The sequence below is a fragment of the Danio aesculapii genome, chromosome 19, assembly GCF_903798145.1.
Source record: "Danio aesculapii chromosome 19, fDanAes4.1, whole genome shotgun sequence".
Lineage (NCBI taxonomy): Eukaryota > Metazoa > Chordata > Actinopteri > Cypriniformes > Danionidae > Danio > Danio aesculapii.
The window spans coordinates 33754537-33769466 of NC_079453.1; the positions used below are offsets into that span (position 1 = coordinate 33754537).

The window sequence follows — 14930 nt, forward strand, 5'->3', positions numbered from 1 at the left end:
TGAATGTTTAAATGACTTTTTTATTTCTGAAAATGTTCCTACTCGAAAACAAAATATGTGTGTGTAGGGGGTGGCTTTAATGTCTTTTTAGTCATAAAAGAAATGTATAGACTTTATAACCACAGCGCATTTTTAGATTTTTGATAACAATTTCTGGAATTGACATAACACTCATATCATTGAAATGCACCGACAGAAAAGGGTTTCAAGCAAAACTGCCACAACTCATTCAAAATCTGTTGTGTCATTAGTGTCGTACAGAAAATGCTTTGTAATACATAATTAGACGTAGCAAATATGTACTAAAGCCATACATGGCGTTTCCCAGCGGTCATAATTCATATTCAAATTAATCTTTAAATTCCACCACATAATCATCCTTCTTTTGTAATCCAACAAAATTCATACATTAAGCAAAAAGTAACTAAACCGGTATTTTGTTACCGGTAGAGCAGCGGTCACACCCTGCCAAAGTCTTTTCTTTTCAGTTCATTTAGTAGCATTCAAGTGGAAATGAACCTACAGTAATGTACCATTGTCTGCTAGCTGCTTTATGACAATCTGTTTATCATCCTGTTCAACATTACTAGCACTCGCCTCTGCTTCATCTCCTTCCTCCATAAACATGGGCCAGTCAGAATCTCTAGCGCTTCTCTCCACAGCTTCAGGCTGGATGTTGAGGCTCATGGAGGAAGGATCGTGATTGTGAGTTGTAGTAACAAACGTGCAGCCGTCACAAAGTCCAAATCGCTTCATTCCATGGGACACAATGCCTGAGAACACTTGCCGACAGCCTTTGCAAACAATGGGCCATGTGGAGCGATGGACCTTCAAAACAAAAATACACACTGGTTTAAAGACTGCAATAGTGATTCATAGCTAGTAGTGTTGGGAATATTATGCAAAATACCCCTTCAGCAATGCTCCAAATGCAAAACTTCATTCATGAGACTTCAATGTATTATCAGGAGGCAAAGGTATACATTTTGTTTTGCCTGTATATGTTTTTGTCTCTAATAGGCTATATGTGGAGCTAATGTTTCTTCCCATACTGATAAACCTCCAGTGAACGGTTAATGTGATTTTTTTCCATTTTATACAGTTCCTTTTACAGCATCGATGTTGTAACGTAATTAAAACACAATTAGTTAAATAGACTTTGGCATTCATTTAGTTCCTCAAGCCTAAAACTAGACAAAAAGGCGTTTAAATATAATATAGTTTATATATATTCATTTGAAATAAATTAATACAATATATTAATTTAATATAAAAGTTCATATTTTAGTGCTTCATATACAATCTGAGACCCTCTTCATATCGGATATCACTCAGCCAGCGGAGATCGCTGATTCTTAAAGAAAACAGACCTTAAACATGCTGATTTTGTAATGGCATACAGTTCACCGGAAGCGCTTAACCCAGGTTACTGACAAATTAAAAGTCCTTTAGCATACTTCCGCATATACCCTATAGTGCCATCACCAGAGGCTATTATTTCAGATAAAACTAACATTTAATCAGTGCTTAATTTGAGTCTGATTTTGCTGGATCCTGTTCCGATAAATGTCAGATATTAGTTTTTTTGCGTTTTGCTATTTATTTTAATGGATCCGGCATTAACTTGTGCCAAGGTTATTATAGTTAACGAAAACGAACGAAAAAACAAAAACTAAAATTGAAAATCATTTTCGTTAACTGAATTAAAAATAAAAAGAGTTTTTAAAAAAACTAGAACTAACAGAAACTGCATTGTGTTTATACAAAACTAACTGAAACTAACTTAAAATTATAGCAAAAACATCCTTCGTTTTAGTCTTTGTAAATGCATTTAATAGATAAGCCTTTTAGAAGTAAACTTATTTACTTCGCGGTGCCAGTTTTACACCTGGTGTTTGCGCCGTACGGCACCTCGGAATCCTGCTGCCATTGGCCAGATCAAGCCAGTCCTCCTCCAGTCAGTCCTCATTGTTGCTCCCACGAAAAAAAAACAACAACTGGACATGACAGCAGCAGTGACACATTAAATACGACCCGTGCAGACATTTAAAAGTATTAATTTAACACATTTGTGTCCAATAATGGATTTTATTTCCATATTAGTGATCCTGATCGCGAACAAATCATTCATTTAACCAGATCTTCTAAGTGAAATGGTTGAACTAGTTCATCAAATCGAACTGAATCATTTGAAACGATTCATGTCTCCAGTAAGCACTTATCCACAAAAACTTACTTTTTAACATGCCTGATAGTTATTCAGAGTTATTCAGTTATTAAAACAGTAATGTTACACAGAGATTGGATTTGAGAATGGGTGAACTCATTATAATGCACGTGTGGTTCAGTGAACCGAATACATGACAGCCTGCTGTGACTGAACAACTGCAGGCAGCGTGGATAAACCGAGGGATTAAATGAGAGGATCTGGCGAAACGTATGTTTATTTCACAGAAATAAATAACAGAAGGTCGTAATGGAATTTAAATAAATGAATCACGCTTCAGTTGGGTTGCAAAAATTAAAATTAAAAGAAATTTTTTTTAGATCATGGTGATGTTTTAACTGACTGAAATTATGATTGCTGACAACATATTTTTTATATGTTGAGCCCAAACATAGAAGAATTGTAACGAAAGATCCGGTTCCCAGAAATGATCTGAACTTTCCCTCACCCTACTGTGTATCTAACCTCAGTAGCAGCCTTGCACATAACAGTACTTAGACCTGCTATCACTCTGGGCTGTTGTATTTGAATTTGAGAATGGGTAGATGGTAGCGTTCTTGTGTCCTCTGAATAACTGAATAGAAACTAATAAAAACTAGTAAATCTGCCTCTAAACTAAAACTAACTGAATTTGAAAACAAAAAGTCAAAACTAAAAAACTAAAACTAATAAAAAATCCCAAACTATTATAACTTTGATTTGTGTGTGGTGAATACCTTCATATGTGTGTGTGTGTGAGAGAGAGAGAATGTGAATGTGCAAGCAATAGCTGTGTGAAAGTAAAGCAGAAGTCATGTTTAACTATTGGCCCTCAATATTTTCAGCCAATCAGCTTTCTTACATTTACAATCAATTACTGGTTGGTGATTGTTTCACACACATAATAAATAATGGCATAGTGGCCTACCTAAATAATATTTGTATTTTCAAAATGGCATAGAGGCAGTCACGCATATTTTCATTTTTTAAAATCTGATAATCTGACAATGAGCCTGATCAAAAGAGCTGAAACTGCGCAAATGGATCAGGATAGCAGGAGACAGAAGCAAAGCGATCTCAAGTCAGAAAGAAAACATGACAGAAGAGGTAACTGTGGGTTCTTCTTGAAGATTAGACTGAGGGAATGTTGCGTCTATGACGTTATACAGTTTGGGGACTGTTGTTTTGCTTTTGCTGGTTTCGTTTTGCATTTATAGGATACGCGGGTTGGCTGTGTTGGATGTCATTCATTCGGGACACGGACTGACGTGCGATGACGCAATTGAGAAGAGCCCCAATCGCTGCGCTGTAGGATGGTGGGACACTATATAAAGGAAAACACCACATCAGTTTGGGATAGCCGGCATTTTGTGTGAACTTGAGCTGTGTTTGACATTTGTTTTCTGTGTGTGTTTCTTCCGCTTTTGCTTTGATCCATTATTGTTTGATTAACTTTTTGTTGGTGTGCTTTGTTTGCCATGTAAATACTGAACCGTTTTTGTTTCAAACTCTTGAGAACTGAAGTGTGAACATCGTATTTGTGTATTATTCTAGATGAAGGAATGGGAATAGGTAAGCTCCGTCACGTGACGTACATGGCGCACACGCAGCTTTCTTTTAGTTATACACACTAGGTCACGGATTTGTGCCACACGTGTAAGTTTTACTTTGGAAGGAGAAAGTAGGTAAGATATGACGTCTCGGACATTGAAGGTTTACTTTTTGTTTTATTTTGTAGTTCTAGGGGAAGAGTTTAATGGGTTAGTTATTTGATTTTTGTTTTGTTTTTTTCTTTTGTTTGGCACAGTCTCTTCCCTTTGTCCTCCTTAGGTCTGTGAAACTTGGTTAATTTTTTGTATGGAATCGTTGTTTTATTCCTAACTACTTTTGTGTGAAACGTTATTTTCCATAAGCATTTCAATGTACACAGCTTGTTAATAATAAACAAGTTCCAATAAATAGCACTTTCTGGTTTTGTCGTTCCTCATCTAAATGTAAATGGCAGCAATAATTACTACTGGCTTAATGTTTTCCTTTTCGTTCCACCTCAACCATTAAAAAGTAACGAAAGGTTGTAACAGGGAGTCATTTAATTATTTTTTTGTTCACTTGGCACATAATAGTGAAGTGAACTGAATAGGGATTGTTCATTTGATTTGTGTTTGTAGCTACATGTTTTTATTATCCACGATGGACCTTTAACGTTATATGGCACAAAATAATAAAAGACCGTTCAGAAATGTGATGCTCTTTTGATGCTCTGTGATGCTATCCTCATTTAACGACGTCATGTTCCGGGAAAACTGAAATTGTGTGGTGGACGTCGGTCAGGGTAACTTTTATTTCCTAGTTTTGTCCTGGGAATTATTCATTTACAAATTAAGCACTGGTTTTACTGGTTGGATGGCCTAATGAGAAAATAAGCAGCAAATGTTTTGACAAGTCATTTTAGATCATAAAAAAAGACATTTAAACTGTGCGTGTATGTATAATAAAGTTTTAAAGAAAAAATGCTCAGGAAAAGTGCTGACTGATGAATTTGCATATTTTGAACGTCATATTGAAACCACCAGGCTAGACCTGTAAACACTGTTAAAACTGGACTGTCAACTTTAGGGTGGATATACACTATATCCAACCTCACCTGTTAATATGGGTGTATATACACAAAACACTCAGATGATGAATTAAGCAATATATAGCACATCTATAATTCTCCTTAACTGTTTATGGTTTTGCAAAATGTAAACTATATTGCTATATAAAGTTATATAGATATTAGACTATGTTTTCATGAACATCAGTAATCAAATTATTTGCAGTAATCTGAATAAGACAATAATATGATTAAGGTGTTTACATGAGTTGCTTTTTGAATGTTCCTTTCACGATCTTGTTTTACATGTTATAGCACATAATTCGATTAACGTCATCGTGTCACCAAGATATCCACATTTCCTCCGGAGTTTCATGTAATTTCGGGTGTTTCATTTTTTAATTTGTCGAGTTTGTTTGTAAGTTTTCCTTTCATTCAGAAACATTTCTTGAATGCCCCCTGTGACAAACAAGATATTGAATGAGAGTATGAACTGCTGGAAGAGTGTCGTTTTAATGGAATTTGATACCCCATGTTGTATAGGGAAAAAACCTCCGCATTTCACGATGCAGGTGTCTGTGGTCCATCACTGACTTAGAGAAAAATGTCAAACCGCAGTGTGTTTAGACTATCCTGTCACAAAATGCGGCGAAATGTCCTACACGATGGTAATAGTTTGATTGCGGTGATTACATGCACTTCAATAATGCGACGAAAATCGGCATACTCCACATGTCTTAATCTGATTTCTGTTCAGTTCAATTATGACTTTAGTTGAATTAAGGTAATCAAAAATCGCTGTTTACATGGTGGACTCTTAATCAGAGTATTGTCTTAATCTGATTAAAATCGGATTATTGGCATCCGTGTAAATGTACTCAGTGTTGTCATGATACTAAAATTTCTAACTTTGATATGATATCTTTAAAAATATCGATATTCGATACCATTTTTGATACCATGAGGAACAAATTCTGCAACATTAAAAGTATGCAAATGAAGCTTATGAAAATAATACTTCAGATATGTCAGCAGTCCAAAAGGCACCTTTTGCATCACAATAAAAAACTAAATTAGCACAATCTGATCTTATTTTCTATTTAAAACAAAATTGTTAAAATTGTACTATTATTAATTTTTCATCTCCCCGCTGGTGAGAAGAGAGTGTGAGAGAACAAAGTCAGTATTGATTAACCCAAAGCAAGATTATATCATTTAAAATATTTCAGTGTTGATATTTTTGACAACACTAATAGTTATATCCGACTGTATTCAAATACAAATAGCATACTCAAAGCAATATACAGTAAATCTCAACTGCACGATTGCTTTAATACAAAATGTAAACTTTGGGCAGCTCTAACATGAGAACACATGCTTTCAAAGTGTGTATTTGTATTTGGCTATACAAATATAATCACTTGATCTGAATAATATTTCGATTTCCATCCAAAGCATGACCATTTTGGAGTAATTCAAAACTTTGGAAGGCAACAGTATACACACATTGTCCGATCATTTTAATTAATAAACTAAAGTGCAGCAAACGGATTTGTTCATGCTCTGTCCATTTACAAATTTGATTAATTCGATGAAGTAATTTTTATTCTATGAAACAATATCAAAATCAAAAAAAATATAACCTTTACATTGAGATAAAATATAAATAATATTAAATAATAACTAAAAATGTTTAGGGCCTACAAAGACTTACAGAAATAGCATGAGTTCGTAGATGTTCTTGTCGCGTGAAGCGTTTGCCGCAGACCTCACAAGGATATGGCCTTTCTCCTGTGTGGCAGCGGATGTGCCTCTTCAAGATGCCTTTCTGTTTGGCCGTATAGGGACAGAATGGACATTTGTGTAGTCTCCCTGTGCAAAGACACACACACATATTAGTTTACAATACAATTAAAAAGACTTGTTTTAAGGCCTGTTCACACCAAGAGTTATACCTATAACTGTTTACATTTCAAGAATTTCTAGTTTTCAAAAAAACGAAATCTAAATTTTTGGTACAGGCAGAATAAAATGAATCCCTGTGACTGTTGACATATTGAAGTTTAAGCAAATTAAACATTCATTCCGTGCAAGAATCTGAATTATTACCTGTAATCTACATGACAGCCTGGAGGGCAAGTTTCCTGTCACATGATGACAAACTAGCACGTGAGCTAGTGCTGTTTATTTAAAATGGAGAGGAAGAATGTGTGTCTTGTGTTTAATTCAGACATGCACCGATATTAAATTTTGGGCCAAGACAGATAATTATCGGGTGAACACTTTTACAATTTGGAAGCCAATAACTTTCCCAACCGGTTTACAAAAACATAATACACACAAGCTAATTTTTTTCCCGATAGTCTACAGAACAAACCATCGATTCACAATTACTTGCTTAATTACCCTAGCTTGCCTAGTTAACCTAATTAACCTAGTTAAGTTTTTAAATGTCACTTTAAGCTGTATAGCTGTATCTTGAAAAATATCTAGTCAAATATTATTTACTGTCATCATGACAAAGATAAATTAAATCAGTTATTAGAAATAAGTTATTAAAACTATTATGTTTAGAAATGTGTTGAAGAAATATTTTCTCCCTTAAACAGAAAATGGGGAAAAAATAAACAGGGGGGGCTAATAATGCAGGGGGGCTAATAATTCTGATATCAACTGTATCATTGCAGCATCAATATCGCAATGTGTGAATCTGCAATAGTCATATCGCAGGATCTGCAATGTAGAATCAGGATTAGGGTTGACCAAGCACGTACAAGAGTTCAGAAAGCTTGAAAACAGTGCAGTCATTTCAGTTTAACCATAATATATTAAAAGTTTATCAGTTGCGGCCCATGTACAAGGAATTATTACATTATTTAGCTTTAAAGGTCTCGTGAAGTGCTTTAAAATGTGCATCTTTATTCAATGTTTAACAATCTCAACCGAAACAAACAGATGGTGGAACAGTGTAGCTCCTCCCCTTTTTACAAAACAGCCAATAGCCTTTTGCCTTATCCCCGTTCTACCAGTGAGAGTGGTCGAGATGAAGCGCTTCAAATTAGAAGCATTTTGAAGGGGGCAGGGCATGTCAGATACTAGAGAGCATTTGATTGGTTATGATTTGATGAAAAACTGAAGTATGAGGTGACGTGAATAAAAACCGTTGATCCATTAAGTGACAAACTACAAGCCTTACATGTTTATATCAATTTTATATCTTCTAAACGCGAATTTTATCACTGTTTTGGAGCACACTAGCTTATAGATATCTTAAAAACGAACAATACTGGTGCTAACATCTAAAAAACTTTATTTTAATTTCATGGGACCTTTAACAATTTTTATTTTTTATTTATACAATGAAGACTATACAACTTTATTACACTAGTCTATTTTATTTCTGTACCTGAATAGTTAAGACTCTTTTATTTATATCATTGCTCTACTGTATTTATCTATGCTGGTGTAAGCTGAGAAAATATTATATACTATTCCTTTCATGCTAACGAAGGACTAGCTAGGGACATTCCAAACACAGGAGTCGTCTTGGCGTGGCAGAGTTTCTCACAGCTCCAATACACATCTCTTCCATTTGTCTTACAGAAACCATGTGCTTTTCACCTTACACAAATCATCTGCTCGTGATCTTCTTTCATATAACTTTGTCATGTTTGGTGCTATTTGACAGTTTATGACTTCAGCGTTGTAGTGATGAAATCAACAGAGACACTGATGTATTAGTATATACACTCCATTTACTATTGTTGAGTCATGGCCTGAGGAGAGTATGTTAATGTACTTCTCCCCCACTTTATCTCTTCAACTTTGCTTTCATGTTCAGCTGGTTTTGGGGGTAGGTATTTCACTCATGTGTGACAATGTTTGCTCGGGGTATAAGAAGGAAAGGTAACTGTTGATCTGTGAGAATGTCATTTAGGCCCCTTTTACACTAATACGTTTTAGTTTTCAGACACTTCACCAAGGATCTTCCACTAGATTTCATCTCACTACAGTTGTTAAATGTAATTTTTAATTCATCGTGTCTTTAATGAATCATTGGTCTTTTGAATCTATTATTTGTTCTCAGGTCACATGTTTTGGCTAAGCACAGAGATACGTGAATATATTCATTTATGTACACTGCGTACACTGATTGTTGTTATTTGACTGATTGCCTGCCTTTATTGTATAAACTTATTGTACGTTATACTGTTTAATAGCTATTTTTGATTATTAAAACTGATATTCGGCAAAAGAGACCGGATTGTTTTGTATTTTTCAAAGAAAGTTAAAAGAGGCAGTTATGTTATAGGCTCAGTTGTGTTTAAAAATGTTAAGGCATCGTGTGCCTACATATTTATGTGTCTGTTAAGTTAATATCAAAATAGGCTTATATCATGTTTTCATTTTATTGTTAAGATGAAACAATGTAGCCAGGGTGATGGGAATGGCATTATAAACTACACTGTTTTTTCCTGACATGTCCTCGGGAGTTTGTTCTCTATATCAAACTTACAAAGTCTGAACTTAAGAAAAGGGTGCAAGGCTGAACTTTGTGCACTAGCCTAATATTGATGGAAAAAGCCCCAATTAGAAAGGCGAATGTCTGCAGCCATGCCTCCATTTTCAGATGTCTCCATTTTCCCCATCCACAGACACGGAGCAGCAGCATTTTAAAATGAAAACGGCCCCTACAGCATTTTCAAAAAGCTCCGTTTTCAGGGCTCGAAATCTCCAATAGAGTCTATCTGCAGATTTGCACTTGCACTTTCCGCAGTTTAAAAATGTCAAGGACTTAAAGCCACCATTTGCTGCTACACAAGGCCTACGGTATATATAAATTTTTTTTTTTACATCAAATTTTTTAAGACAACAGTATCTCCAGCAAAAAAGATATCCAAGATGCCGTTCTAAATTGTAATGAAATCAGTGTTTAATGAAGACAGAAGTCAATAATTCATTTGAATTATTTAGCCTGACATGTGTACTACTCCAAAATATTTTAAAAGTTTCTCAAAATGAAATATATTGTGTTCAAAGTGGAAAAAAATTGTTGTTTGTTTTACCCAAACATTTAAAAAGAATATATTTTAGAGCAGTAAACACAATACCATAAAATCGTGAAACCGTGATATTTTTATCCAATGTTATCATACTGTTAGAATCTTATACCGGCCCATGCCTACTCGTGACCTTAGTTGGCTAACAAGGGTTTTCAGAAACGCACCCCAGAATAGCAGTGTACGCTTCAAGCCTTACATTGGTAATTTATTTATTATATTTTTTGCAGATGCTGTACTCCAGGGGTCACCAATCTCGGTCCTGGAGGGCCGGTGTCCCTGCAGGGTTTAGCTCCAACTTGCCTCAAAACACCTGGCTGGGTGTTTCAAGTATACCTAGTAAGACATTGATTAGCTCATTCAGGTGTGTTTGATTAGGGTTGGAGCTAAAATCTGCAGGACAACGGCCCTCCAGGAACAAGTTTGGTGACCCTTGCTGTACTCCTTTACAAAACAATCCCAAATCAATTTAAAAGTATTAATTATTTCTAAACAGAGCTATTAAAGGTATTTGGTGAAATATTGCAAAAAATGTTTATTTTTCATGCATCTCTCACCTGGATCATCTCCATACCAATCGTTCTGAACCTCCATCCCACAGGGACCCGACGGACCAAGCACCTCATCGCCCCGACCGAATCCACTGACATACCCCAAACTCTGTGAAAAGTGTTCATCCCGGTTAGGGTTCATCCCGCCTCTGTACAACACATCTGGAAACTGCTTCATCGGACAGTTAGCAAATGATACAGATGAGTGCTCTGTGCTTGGAGCTGGGCTCGTGTTAATAGTTCTCTCCCCGTCATGATTTGGGCCTTGATAAAGAGCCGCGTCTTTGGATTCTCTCGAAGATTCACCTTCCTCATCAGGGTCGTACTCAATTTTGGGATGCACCAACCCTAGAAGTAGACCCGGGGTGGATGAGTTGACTAAATCTGGGCCTGGGCTGACCTTGAGTGGAGCGTTGATGGGTGTATGGTTGGGAAAAGCTCCTTGGGAGTTTTCGCTTTCAGAGTCTTTACTGCTGGTGGCTGCTGGAGTGCAAATGGCAGCTGTTGGGGCGTCATCGGGGCTGAGGGCCTCGGTGACCTGACAGGTCCTTTGGTCGGCTTCAGAAGTGGATGCCACAGGGGTGCAAGTGACTGAAACTGGAGTTGCACTATTATCCAACCCTTCCCTTTCCCTGAGTCTCTCGATTTCCCTGTTACAGATCTCCAGGGACGATTTGATGTAGCCCTTGCAAAAGTTCACCACATCGGTCATCTGCAGGTAACTCGCAGCAGACATTATTTCAATCACATTGTCACTACGAAGGTCTAGGCGTCCTGAATACAGAAAATCAAGGATGAAGGAGAACGCCTCAGCCGTGACGATGTCCAGAGATGCCGTGCTGTGTCTTTGGCCATTGTCTTGCAGGTAATGCACCAGCAAAGCCCGAAAATAACCACTGCTGGCGAAGAGGATATTACGATGTGCTTTGAACACGCGTCCCTCGACTATGATGCTGCAGTCACAGAAGAAGTTCCTTTTACGCTGTTCATTCAGCTCCGACAAGAGCCTGGACAGGTAGGAAGGAACATCCATGTTTACTGTTGAAGAGCCATGCGTTTCTCTGGAAAAGCAGAAATATGAATCAATGACTGTGAAAATGAGAGAATGATTACATATTCTCAAGCTTTTATAAACTTCTCAGACGTTAGGGTTAAAACAGTGTTGTTGGTCATCTCTATTTTCTCAGGAACCACTAATTTAAAGTCTGTGGAAGTTGCTGAGATATTATATTTCAGTATGTTGATATGTAGACCCTTTTCAAATTTACAGGTTTCTCATCAGCAAAAAAAATATATATATAAAATACACACACACACACACACGCGCATATATATATATATATATATATATATATGTATATATATATATATATATATGTATATATATATATATATATATGTTTTGCATTTCAATTTACTCAAAAAACAAAATAAAAACTCCACATTAGTGTTGCTGGAAGAGTAAAAGGAAAATAATGTTTCAGTGTGCAATTTAATCCTAGTTACATTTTATTTTAATTAATTAGCTTTATCTAAATAAATTGCCAAATTAAAATTAACGTAGTAATGTTGAATCATGCACTCAATGAGCTAATGCACTCCCCGCAAGAACAGACAGAAACAAAGATGACAGGTCAGAGCCTTAAGGGGGTCACACACTGGATGCGCTGCTCAGCGACGCGCAGCGTCACGCCACGCAGAGCCATGAATTTTAGAATTCCAAACATAAATTTCTATCAGAGTAAAGACACTGGCTCCGCAATTCGGCGGCTGTCAGTGGCGCCCAGCCACGATTCAGGTCACTGGTCGTATTTCTGCCACGCCACAGAGCGCCATCTGAATAGTTTCATTTTAAATAGCATGTGAATGTGCGCGTCTGGTGATAAAAACAAATTCGTATTAAACAAAAAAAGTTACTTCGACAAATAGATAAAATATAAATAGATAAAATTCACACAAAAATTTATTCAAAGTTAAATATGACTTTTTTTTTTTTGTTCTATTTTTGATAAAAAAAAATGTAAAACTCTTCCTGGTGGTACGTTTTTAAAAATGTCCATCAAAGTTTTTTGTGTAATGGAATTTAAAATTCTACATTCCAACAAAATATGTTTGATGGTAAGAGCAGTCTGGCAGTAATTACATTTAGGTGATTCTTCGTTATTTAATAAATATGAACGTGTCAACCTAGAATGTCCAATTCGATATCTGGTATAAACCATCTGATCATGCCTGGTCTCAAAATTATAATTTGCTAAATGTCTTTCATTTATTTTCGGGTTAATTTTTCAAAACAACATTAGCACTATTTATTTTTGACTGTGAAAAATGTACTTTAGTCATTGGCTGATAATATGATTTCCCTATTTAGCATTTGCAAATAATACCTTTATGAAATTATATTACTAATGAATAAGTCTGAATGTGCGAATATAAAACCAACTTTACTTCAATGACAATACCATATACATTTAACACATGCTTACGTATAGAGAAAACAGTATAGAGTTCCGCTATTAATAGAAAATGTAGAGACTATTGTACGTTATCTCTGATACATTCAAAAACAATAGCAAATCGAGCTCGCGTTACATCTCAGTTGTTAAAATTCACGATTAACAGAAATTATATTTTAGGAATCGTTTCGTTTTACAGCAATGCAGTACCGAGCGATTTACGAGAGGCGCCAGCGAGGATGAAGAACAAGCAATCCGCTGCAGTGTTTTAAACCCAGCGCACACAGTCAAACAGTGAACGGAAACTTCAACTGACGCCTCTGATGCTCAAAGCTGATATTTTGACTCCAGTAATGTTTATACTTACATTCAGATTTGTGTTCGGTTGTTGTTGTTCATGGTGAGCTTTTAAAAATGTCTACCTGATTGACAGCTTCCTGCATTCTACGTTGTACTTCCGGGGCTTCCGAAATCGCTCCCTATGTACTATATAGTGCACTACATAGTGTCATTTCATTCATTAAGCTATACTTAGATTGAACTTTAAAATATTTTTTTATTTAGCAAAAATAATAAGAAGAACACACGTCTACTATTCCAAAAAGAACTGGTTAGTACCATATGTTATTTTCTAATGGTTTTCCATAAGTTTATTTAAAATATTGCTTGGAAGAAAGGGTATTAACCAGGGGCGTTGCTAGAGCTCTACTGGGGCACGTACCTCCTATATATATAAATATATTATATTTATTATAAATAAAAGTATTCTTATTATTATACAATTATTCTTCTAAATAATCTTAAATGTAACTGGAAAACAATGTTAAGACAACTGGAGTGATATGCTAAGATCATTTAAGAAATTACTTTTGCATTTGAATGAAATTTTATAGACAATTCAATACAATACAAAAAAAAGATGTGTTATAGAATTATCTGTTGTAGACTTGACACATGGCAGAGAATTAGGTTTATTTAAGTCTTACCTCCCCGACTCCTCATCCCTCCTTTTTGCTTCATACAAAAAAAATCTATCAGGAGGCATGCTTAGTAAGATCACTATCATATTGTTTAAACTTTAGTTTTGTCGATTTGCAAAACAAAAAAGGCTGTTTCGCTGGTTTTACAAAGTATGAGCGGCATGTAACAAGCAGGTAGCCTGCTTTTTTGGCGTGCATGTTAACTACCGGGACTCGCACCGGCAGAAGAGCAGCGCATGCGAGAGCACACACGGAGATGCGTCAGTTTGCTTTTTGATTACATTGCTTTCACCAGCGTTGGCTCGGTTGCACATAGAGAATAACGTCTTTATTTCAGAATTACCACTCTTAATAAATACACCTGCATATGAAGTAAATCATATCTCAATGCATTTACTGGGGCACTGGAGATTTTTACTGGGGCACGTGCCCCAGTGAATTGGGTCTAGCGACGCCCCTGGTATTAACGTTACCTAATAAATATGTTATTACAATTAGGATCAAAGAAATCTCATTTAAGATACTACACAAATGTTACTCTGTTAAGCATTTTTTAACCAGATTTATTGAAGACATATAATTGTTCATTCATATACCCAAACAGTACCTCATATTTTCTGGCATTGTCAGTATACAAAACGTTTATGGTGAAAGGTATCTAAATTTATAAATAATAAAGTGCTGCCAGTTTTTTTTACTGTATGAATAGGCCTGTCATTTTTGTTTTTTTAAACTATGATAAGTTGGATCTTTTGATTATACTTATCAAGTTTCATATTCATCATTGTAAATTTAGCAGTCAGAAAACCTCTTTTCTCAGTGGTACTTAAAGAACTAGTTAAAACAGGGTATTTGTTTGACACTTTTAAGTTATTGCGAGTTAGCAAGGCCTAGCATTATTTGTAATATTTTCTTAATTTTTTATTTTCTTTTGTTTTACCTATTGATTTTTTGTACTTTTTTATATAACTCTATTATGCTATTATATATATTTTTGTGTACACGTCTGGCATTGTTTTGTATATGTCATTCATACATTAATTCAGAAAAAAAGATTGCACTTGACTGAGAATGTGTTGAA

The 14930-nt window shown here is 35.6% G+C and overlaps 1 protein-coding gene across 1 annotated transcript; it reads right to left on the reverse strand.

The window, feature by feature from the left end:
- zbtb8b (zinc finger and BTB domain containing 8B) lies at nucleotides 1–13312 on the reverse strand. Its single transcript, XM_056480219.1, has 4 exons — nucleotides 13237–13312; nucleotides 10420–11474; nucleotides 6517–6674; nucleotides 1–828 (listed from the first exon to the last, which is right to left on the reverse strand). The coding sequence occupies exons 2-4, from the start codon at nucleotides 11444–11446 to the stop codon at nucleotides 520–522; spliced, it is 1494 nt and encodes a 497-aa protein (XP_056336194.1). The 5' UTR covers nucleotides 11447–11474; nucleotides 13237–13312; the 3' UTR covers nucleotides 1–519.
- Between the last annotated feature and the right edge of the window lie 1618 nt (nucleotides 13313–14930).